General features: G+C 45.8%; 1 protein-coding gene across 2 annotated transcripts in view; it reads right to left on the bottom strand.

The window, feature by feature from the left end:
• The window catches only part of MAP1A (microtubule associated protein 1A), a 187630-nt gene that overhangs the window by 18442 nt on the left and 158255 nt on the right, over positions 1 to 10933 (bottom strand). For both annotated transcript variants that reach the window (XM_088472871.1, XM_088472872.1), the window contains exons 3-4: positions 5971 to 6053; positions 354 to 494 (exon numbers count right to left, since the gene is read on the bottom strand). In XM_088472871.1, coding sequence (XP_088328997.1) covers positions 354 to 494; positions 5971 to 6053 — 224 coding nt within the window. The remainder of the gene's footprint in view (positions 1 to 353; positions 495 to 5970; positions 6054 to 10933) is intronic.

Here is a 10933-nt window from a genome sequence, read left to right as displayed (position 1 = left end):
TCTCCAACTTATGGGTATATTGCCATGACTGATTCTCCTATTGTAATATAGGGGTCTATGTACTAAGCCCTGAAAGAGATAAAGTGGATGGCGATAAAGTACCAACCAATGAAATCCTAACTGTCATTTTTCAAACGCAGCCAGTAAAATAACAGTTAGGAGCTGGTGGGTTGGTACTTTATCTCCTTCCACTTTATCTCTCTCGAAGGCTAAGTACAAAGACCCCACAGTTGTTTATAAAGTTACCAGTCTTATTAGAAAGCTGATTACGTATACCCTGCAGACAACACATAACAATAGTAGTGACACTGACAGTGCATATTTCAAAACATAAATACTAAAAATATACTAACCTCCGGGTCACTGAACACCTCTCCAAGTCTCGGCAATGGAAAAGTCCCACTCTGCAGAATTAAATCTCCTTCCTGGTCTGAACACTGACCACTTAGAATAAGGAGTTTGTAGGCTGAGGAATCTGTAATCAAGGAACGTACCTAGTAGTGAAATTAAAAATGAATTTAGCGCAACAATAATACATTTTTACACGTTTGTACATAATATTATGACACATATGATATAATGTCCCAGCGATTTCTCAAACTTAATATGTCTAAGACTGAGCTGAAAGTCTTCCCACCCTCCCACATAACATCATGTCCCACTATTTCTTTATTAATAGATGGCATAACTATCTCATCTAGTCCCAAAGTGCGTTGTCTTGGAGTCATCCTGGACTCTTCCCTCTCCTTCAAACCACACATTCAGAACCTCTCGCAGTCCTGTCGTTTCCATCTCAAGAATATTTCCAAGATAAGACCCTTTCTCACCCAGGATGCTACCAAAACCCTTGTACATTCACTGGTCATGTCCAGATTGGACTACTGTAACCTTCTCCTAGCTGGCCTCCCCAAATCCCATCTCTCTCCTCTCCAGTCTGTGCTCAATGCTGCTGCTTGGCTCATCTTCCTCTCCAAACACTCTATATCTGCCTCCCCTCTTTTGCAAGCCCTCCACTGGCTCCCATTCCCTTTCAGAACCCAATTCAAGGCTCTCACACTCGCTTACAAAGCCCTCACCCATTCCTCTCCCATTTACATCTCTGATCTCATCTCCCTTCACTCATCTATCCGCCCTCTTCGTTCACTTAATACACGCCGTCTTTCATGCCAATTGATTACTTCCTAAAACTCCCGCCTCCAAGATTTTGCCCGTGCTGCTCCTCACCTTTGGAACTCCCTCCCTCTCCCCATCAGACTCTGCACCTCTCTACAATCTTTCAAACGAGCTCTTAAGACCCATTAAAGCCTTCCAGCTCTCATCCTAACTTGCTGCTACATCTTCCTTTCTCCCCACCTACCCCATTCTGTGTCACTCCTGTTTGTCTTCCCCTCCCTTAAAGAATGTAAGCTCTTTCGAGCAGGGCCCTCTACCCTCTTGTGCTTCTCCTTACTGTCATTTCATTTATGTCTTACTCCCCACTAGGGTAACTAACACTTGGCTGCTTATGCGGGCGTAAAGGTCGCTAATATAGCAATGTTTATCCATGTCCTGTATTGTATTGTATTGTAAGTCAATGGTTACTTATTTGTCTATGTGCTTTGTAAGGCCCTGCGGAACACTTGTGGCACCATATAAATAAATGATAATAATAATAATATAATGTACCAAGACATATTTCATTATTAAATGTCAGGCCTGATTTAGAGTCCATTTGCACCATTTAAAGACATGACTTATATTGATGTGATTATATCTTAGCAAACAGAGATAGAGCAAATGAGGAGACAAGCCTAGCCATGGAATTGTACAATGTAATATAGTCACCACAGATGGCCAATGAGAACAATGAGGGAGAAGTGCTTAGTACATGCTAGAATTGACCTGCAGTGTTTCCATTCCTGTCATCCAACCCTGAGCTCTGGGCTCCCTGTGACACACACTGCACCACATACAGACACAGCCTGTATTGCCACAAATCACACACACTACTCATCAACATATTAATTACTCAGCTATGTACCTCATTCTGCTCCCTGATTGCTACTATATGCTCATCCAGGCCCCTGTGTACTTTACCATCATTCAGTCTACGTCATCTCCTTGTCACAAAATGTACCCATCACCTCTGTGCAATCTGAGCCCTGACCCAAGAGGGAAGCCTTCTTTGCCACCTATGCTGATACCAGACACAGTTTGCCGGACCAGCCCCAGTCACTACTCTTCTGCTACCTATGTATGTTAAATTATCATATCAGTATCTCAACCTGTGTCTCCTGTCATACATTCCTTTACAGAGTAGGCATACATTAACAAGCAGCTTTAGGGGAGAGTGCAGTGGTAGGAAACTGTTACTTCTGCTTGTGTAGTGCACAGTCCAGGATGCATCTGCCCCACCTTCCAATGTGTGCTGCTGCCTCACCTTGTCATGTGTGCTGCTGCCTCACCTTGTCATGTGTGCTGCTGCCTCACCTTGTCACGTGTGCTGCTGCCTCACCTTGTCACGTGTGCTGCCGCCTCACCTTGTCACGTGTGCTGCCGCCTCACCTTGTCACGTGTGCTGCCGCCTCACCTTGTCACGTGTGCTGCCGCCTCACCTTGTCACGTGTGCTGCCGCCTCACCTTGTCACGTGTGCTGCCGCCTCACCTTGTCATGTGTGCTGCCGCCTCACCTTGTCATGTGTGCTGCCGCCTCACCTTGTCATGTGTGCTGCTGCCTCACCTTTTCATGTGTGCTGCTGCCTCACCTTGTCATGTGTGCTGCTGCCTCACCTTGTCATGGGAGCCTTTGCACCCTCTCCCAATGACTTTCTTTCTTGCCCTTTGCATGTTACCCCTCCTTCTCTCATCTGCCCCCACCATTCACTTCCCACTTGTGCCATACCTTCTTCCCCCTTGTCTTCACGCCTTTTAACCTAGTGGCTGCCAATCATAAGTGGCATGGAAGTATGGAAACACAACCATGTTCAATGCCACATAATTGAACTTATGGCTGCAGGTAAACACAATTTTCCTTTATTCCATCATCAGGGCAGGGACGGGGAGAGAGTCTGAATGATTCATTTGTACTGTGCCCCACAATTTCTAATGGTAGCCCTGACTTTTGATAGTGCCAGCCCTGCCGCTACCTCAGTTATTTCCTTTATTTCACTATCTACTGCAAGAGCGGTCCCCTTTCTGCACCTCACTCCACCTCCTATAGCCAAGTGTATTTCTGCTGCCCCCTCCACTCCACTCCCTGCATTTAATTTACTGTCACCACAGTTGTTTCTTTCTTTTCCCCCACACTAATCACACAATACAGCTCAATCTTACTGAGCCATCCAGTTCAGACATCACTGAAGGCAGGAATTCAGCCAGGTCTAGGTATGTATTATGCTCAGCGGATGGCTGGCACAGTTTAGCTCAGACTTGCCTAGTCTTCCAGGAAAATCTCAAGTGCTGCTCTTGGGCCGTCTGGAAGAGCATTCAAGCCTCCCCATCCGGTAGACTGTAGGCTTGCTTTGCAATTGCGATCCTTTGCAGATATAGTAATGCGCAGGAGGCATCACGCCCCCTGTGCAATACTTAACCGAGCTGCGTTGTTCAATGCATCGGTTAATCTGCGTACCATCGGCCGGCTGCAGTGACCAATAGGGTCCCGCAGCCGGCCGCCGCTGTTTACAGGAAGAGGCCAGGAAATCTCCATCACTCGATGGAGATCCTGGCCTCTTCCATCCCTCTCCAATGGTGGCAACATGTCTCCATTTCAAGTAACGTAGGCGGTCGCCGCCCCCTCCCCGCTCCCAAACGGCAGCAGACTGTCTATCACTGACAGTCTGCTGCCAGTTTGCAAGTGGACTCGCAGACCCGTTCTGCACATGTGCAGAACGGGTCTGGTGCCTGTGCAGATTCCCAAACATCGGGAAACTGCGTTCATGCCCTGTGCACGCCCCGTGCTGCCCACTACCTGAGTAAAGTGGGCAGCCTGGGCAGCCTATGACATTATTCGCGCTGAACTGAGTCATCCTAGCCACATTTCCTACTTTACAATGCCGTAATATCAGCATTATATGATAATGCTATAGGAGTAGACAGGGCATGCTGTCACGAGGAGGAGTGTGTACCCGCCACATCCAATCAGTGTGGTTCCGCCTCCTGCCCATGTGTGGAGAAGGAGCAGCTTCAGCCACCCCGCAGTGGCCGCAGCGTATTGAAAAGGGGGCTGGACAGACGGACTGACTCACTCCTAGGCCACACCACCATGCTCTTACAGTGCATGCTGGTACTTGTAGTTTCCCTACAAGTTTCCTCTGCCTGGTGCATTGCATTGGAGGGAAAGCCCTATGGTGGTGGCAGGGGAGCCTGGCATTAGTTCCACTTCAACGTTGTAGATTAGTGAGTTGTGTTGCAGAGGGCGGGTGTCATCAATTTATTGGGTACCCTGTGTGTTGGGTATTGGAATCAGTACAGGGTACAGTATATGTGCCACTCACCAATAACTACCCTGCCCTGTATATATACCACTCACCAATAACTGCCCTCCCAGCTGTATATGTGCTAGTCACCAATATGCCCCTCTGTCCTGTCCAGGGCTTATAGTGGTCTTGGAGAGGTGGTGGAACTCATTTTTCCCGCCGCCCACTCCGCCCCCTGCCACGCTAGTCTGACAGGCCAAAACGTGTGAAAACTGTTCTTCACACACACGTACACACTGTTGTGTAAAGGAAACGGTAAAGTGAATGCCTGGGGGCCGCCTAGTCCCCCAGAAGCTTTGGGGGCTATGACAGATCCCAAGGATCTGTGCTGCATTACCGGGAATGTGTGATGAACTGCATGAACTTGGTTGTAGGCGGTGATTTAGAGGCGTCACTTAGGGCTCTATTTTTCATTCCTTTTTTTTAACTAAAATAATGTGAAAACGTGTGTTCAAACCCTTTTCACATTATTTTAGAATCACTTATATGTATTAAAGGGTTTTTGGGCAGTTTTTCTCAAAAACTACTCTAAGGCCTTAAATTTGCCTTATTTTAGAACAGGTACGTAGATCGCATTTGAGAAATGTGATCTGTCTCGATTTACTAAAATAAAATTGTAAAAAAATAAAGAGGGGAGCCCTGTGAAGATGGCGTTATTACGGCTTTCCCCCATTACACCGACTCCTGCTCTGCTCTGACTGGCAGAGCTGGGAGCCGAAGCCTGTGATCGGCATTGTGTGACCACAAGCAAATCACTATAAAAAAAAATATGTCGAAAAAACCCCACTTACCTGCATCTAGAGGACTGGTGATCAGTGATCCAGTGAGCTCCTCCATGCCTCCGGTCAGCTGATCGCCGGGATCCTGCTCTGTGACCCCGGCTTCTGACTTGTGCTGTATACCGGCATCTCAGTATACAGCACGTCAGATGCCGGGGTCACAGAGCAGAAGCATGTAGATCAGCTTACTGGAGGCAAAGAGGAGCTCACTGGATCACCGATCACCATGCAGGTAAGTGTCAGTTTAGTGGGGGTTGCGGGAGGGGGGGGTTACCTGTCGGCACATGCGGGGTCCGATCCTCAGGTTTTCATTTGTGTATAATACCCTAAGAACTGTGCGGAGAGGATTTGCAGAGACAGAGCTTTCTCGCAAGCTCTGTCCCTGCATGCGATATTTCATACATCCTTGCAATGTATTCAAATATCGCAATGCGATTTTGGTAGAATTTATCACATCCTGTCCTCATCTGAGATGCGGATTGTGATAAATATGCTGTAAATAAGGTGTTAGAAATAGTAATACAGCATATTTGTAATGCACAATCAAAGTAAAACATTGTGTTAGTGAATTAATGTGCCACAGAGCAAACTTATTGTCAATCAGTGCATGACAAGCCTCTCAAACGGATCACAGTACACACAGAAATATTAGATGCAGAAAATCTGGCACACATGAGAGCCCTGAGTATATGCCGCTGGCAGTGCCGAGGCCTTATAACAGAATATGCGATTTGTACCTCAGTAACGATGCTGTCTGCATTAGGATTCACCAAGATTACTGTCTGCAGGACGTCACTTTGATGCTGCAGAGTTCTTTGGCCTATAACAAAAACAACAATTAGTAAAAGATAATGTAAATCAAATGTTTTTTAAAATGTTACAAACACTGACAACTAAACGTTGGTACTTGTTTGTCTGAATTACAATTTGTTTCATTCATTCAGTTACCCTCCACATAATGCACTGCTGAAAATGAAGAGCTTCTGTGTAATGTTGACATTGTGGCATATAATCATTCAAATAAAAGTAACAAAAGTAATTTTATTCACTTTACTCCCATATAAGATTGTAATTTTCCTCCCACACATCACTTGTACGTATTCAGTAAATGTAATGCTAAGATATTATCTGTACAGCTGCAAAAGCTTCAGTAATTTCCATCTGTACAGAGCCTATACCCCAGTGGCTCCTAAACTTTTTAGAATCACGGCACCCTAGAGCAGGGGTTCCCAAGCACAGTAGTCAAGGCACACTAACAGTCCAGGTTTTAAGGATAACCATACTTAAGCACTGGTGACTTAATTAGTACCTCAGTTATTTTGATTTAACCATCTGTGCTCAACAATGGATATCACTAAAACCAGGACTGTTAGTGTGCCTTGAGGACCGAGGTTGAGAATCACTGCCCTAGAGCAGTGGTTCTCAAACTCGGTCCTCAGGACCCCACACAGTTCACGTTTTCCAGGTCACCCAGCAGGTGCACAGGTGTATTCATTACTCACTGACATTTCAAAATTTTCACAGATGGAACTAATTATTTCACTTATGATCCTGTGAGGAGACCTGGAAAACATGCACTGTTTGGGGTCCTGAGGACCGAGTTTGAGAACCTGTGCCCTAGAGTATCAGCATTTTTTCCACGGCACCCCTGGGGCAAAAGTTTCTTATTGAGAAATTCAGCAAAACTACTGCTATACCCACAAAACAGGTTATACATTATACAACATACAAAACAAGCTGAGAAAAAGAAAAGGAAAAAAAATGTTCCCTGTTCTAATACATTTGGGCCTGATTTCTAGTCGCACTCAGCAGCGCACGCAGCAGCCTCTACTGGCGGTCGTCCATGTGAGACTTTATGCAAATGCAGCTACAAACTTCCCTTGTGTACATCCGTGCAGCCGAAGCTGCAGAGAATGAGAGGCCCACTTGTCTGTGCACGCTGTTTTACAGATTGGTGCATCCATTCCAAATACACCACCATCAGTCACACCATCCAAACTTGCACCAGTCCTATGGCAGAAGAAGATTCTACTTCTGACCATGGCCTCCTATGCCTGCAGCTAAGCATCTGGGAACTCAGGCGCTCGCTTTGACATGCCCATGACACTGAATGGACCATTCTTGCGTTCACTTCTAGCCACCTCCCAGTCACCACCCATAGACTGCCAGCACTTTACCACAGCATTTCTGATACTGACTGTCTCGATGGCAGCAGCGCCTTTGTGAGTACTCTGTGTAACGCATGCGCTCTAGACAGTTGTAGAAACCTTTGTGCATGCGCAGTGACATCAGCATTCCGTGTAGGTCTGCACCAGGCCCTTTCATCTCTGTCTGTTTCATATTGTCCACTCAGTAAACATACTAAATAATGATAATCACCGCAATAGATGTTAAGACTGTTTTTAAGCGTAATGTGGCGCATAAGTGCTTATTACAATGGGAATGCCAGTAGCTGCGATAGAGCTGAAATGTGCTGCGATGATGTAAGTTGTCTATATGAGCAGTAACCGTTGGCATACTCCATGAAGTAATATACTAATCATACTGGGCTTAATTCAGGGGTGCATGTAGTTCATATGCGGCTGCGATTTGTCATGGAAAATATGCAAATATAAGCTTGAGCATTCGTCTGTGCGACGGACTGAGCTAAACCTGCAACGCCCATTTTGCATATCTGAGCAATGCTCAACTTCGCTGGTGGATCCGATCTCTCCACCATAAACGCACCCTCGGTCTCAATATTGACTCCTAAAGCAGCCCCTGTCTGGAGCACAAACTTCCTTGTACCTTTCCCAAAAGATGGCCAGTGAGGCTGTGATGCTGCGAAAGAGAAAAAAGCTGCATGCCGAAACACACCCATGCCACTCCCATAACATGCCGATGCCACTCTCATAACATGCCCATACCACTCCCATAACACGCCCATGCCACTCTCTTAACATGCCCATACCACTCCCATAACACGCCCATGCCACCTCCTCTTTTTCAAATCACTTTAGGGCACCTCTCTAGTCTCCACCCTGAAACGCACTTGGATCACAGACACCGGCTGAAGTCATAGCGTTCCCTTTTCACGCATGTACAGTATCAAAACATTGCTAAAAACATCCGCACTGCGTAGAACTCTAAATCAGGCCCATAGTTTCATTGATATGAACACTCATTGGAAGACACACTAAATAAAAGATAGAGAATAAAAAGATGTATTCATATACATGTAAATGTTTGTATTACAATTTAGTTGCTCCCTCAGGTAACAGAATAACAAGGCCATGCCCATACAATACAATCATCACTACCAATAACTACCCTTTCTGACACTTTCTTACATTGGGGCCTTTATTATACAAATTACTCATCTTACTTATCTGTAATTGTCTCCTAGATACAGATGTGACCTTATACATCATTGCTGCAGTCTCGCTAAAAGCCCCTCTCAGTGCGCCAGGTCCTGTGAGACTAGCAACAGACATCTTTTTTGCACAACGCAATGCGACTAGGACGCACAAGGAGACTGTGCTGATTGAATTGATATGCGACACTTTATATCTGTGTGTGACTGGGTCTCTGAATCTGTGCTACAATGTAGCGGCCGCAGCTTTTTTCATTCCAAGTTCCGTTCCTATAGAGACTCAGGTGCACATAGATATACAAGTGTCACATATCAAATTAATCAGCACAGTCTGCCGCTGCATTCTAGTCGCATTGCATTGTGACATTTTTGGCAAAAACAGTAGCCCGATGCTAGCAAATTAGCACTGGATATGGCAGCTCACTTACGCCAGGTAAGTGGCGTTGCGTGGCGTAGTTTGGCAAGATGTATGAAAACATATCTGTATACTCTCTAACTGGAATTGTGTTCCTGTGACAAATTACTTCCAGGAACAGAGTTGTTTTTAAAGTGTGTCTACTACTGTAAAATTCACTGATTCCAGCAGCCATGGTGAGGAAGGCAGGGTGATGATTTCCCTAGAGGCAGCAGGGGATATTAAACTTACTTTGCTATCACACAGCAGAGGGAGGGGGTGGGTCTTGTGTTTGTCAGGTTGCAGTATGAGTTTTATATAACTTGTCCCTCCCCATAGCAATGTATAATTTGAAGCCAGGAGCTAATAGTTTTTATAATTTTGTCTCATTCTTCCCGCAACATGTTCCAGAACAATTATTAGTGCCCCCTTATATCTATAAGCTTCAGTTACAGGGGCCTATTTATCAAACAATAAATGGCTCGGTAACCATGCTGAAACGATAAGCAGGGGAGCAGGTAAGTAACACAGCTACAGAAATAGCTGTGATAGCTGTGATACTAACCACGGGGACAACTGCTTTTCGGAACAGATGCCCCCTCACTTTTCCCTTCCAGCGAGTTTAAAACTTCATCATCGGAGGCCATACAAAATGCACAGCTGATAATGTAACTTTAGGTTTCGTTTAACATTCCTCCTGTAACTCTCTCATTGTGTATTCACTTAGGGCTCTATTTACTACAATCCGCATATTGAATGCGGATTGTAGTGTGATATTACCGAGTGAATTCGCATTGCGAATTCAGGCAATATCACAGGGATTTACTATAAATCCCTTGCAGGGACAGAGCTTGCGATAAAGCTCTGTCCCTGCGGATCCCATCCGCACTCTAGTCGCGGTATTTTCGGAAAAAATACCGCGACTAAGAGCCCGCGCATGCGCCGACCGACCACCGCTACTACCCCCCACCGAAGCTAAGCCCCGCCTCCGGCGCTAAGCCCCGCCCCCCGTGATCACGGACCCCCCCTCCCCCCACCCACGACCCCCCCCCCCTTCATTACACTTACCTGCATCCTCCTGGCCTCCGGTGATCTTCTCCGGGCTTCCCGATCAGGTGATCTCCCATACTGCACTGGGGCCCGATCACCTGATGACCGGGCCCCAGTGTACTATGGGAGACCAGCTGACCGGAGTGGAGCCATCACCGGAGGCCCGATCACCGGTCCCTGGATTCAGGTAAGGAAAAAAAAAAAAGTTAAATTTTTTTTTTCTTTTTTGTACAGCAATCAGCTTGCGGTCTGCTTAGACAACATAGCTGATTACTTGTACCGGCTCCCGCCTCTGCTCTCCCCGTGGGAGCAGCGTGGGAGCCCGGTAACCGGGGGAGACCCTGGATAACGCCACCTCCAGGTGGCGTTATTATCACAGGGCTTCCCCCGGTATTTTTTTACAATTTATTTTTAGTAACTTAGGTCTGATCACATTTCCCATTACAATTATGGGAAATGCGATCTGCTTTACTAAAAATAAGTGATACTGGGGGGTTGGAGTAGAATTTTACGAATTCTACCCCAATTGCCCTGTAATAACTACAGGTGAAACTAAAATAATGTGAAAAGGGTGTGAAAACACCCTTTTTCACTTTATTTTAGTAAAAAATTTTTTAATAAATAGAGCCCTTAGTAATAAAGGAAATACCTCAGTTTATTTCCAATATAGTTACAATGTACAAATTATGCGAAATCCTTTTAGATAGGGGTCCTTCCAGTGCAGACGTTCATGACTGGGTTAGATCTGTGTGTGATCTGCTACATTTACTTCACATTGGCAAGTGCTGAATGGCGCAATCTGTGGCTCATGTAAGGTTGGATGGAAATTAATCCTAAATTGCAAGCACAAAATGTGCCTGAAGTTAGGTCCATTTTGCTTAGCTTACAGAGCTAGCCAAGGGTA

Source organism: Taudactylus pleione, unplaced genomic scaffold (assembly GCF_031769625.1).
Source record: "Taudactylus pleione unplaced genomic scaffold, aTauple2 ptg000129l, whole genome shotgun sequence".
NCBI classification, from domain to species: domain Eukaryota; kingdom Metazoa; phylum Chordata; class Amphibia; order Anura; family Myobatrachidae; genus Taudactylus; species Taudactylus pleione.
Note: the sequence above shows the minus strand (reverse complement) of the source record. Positions and strands in the feature narration are given on the sequence as shown.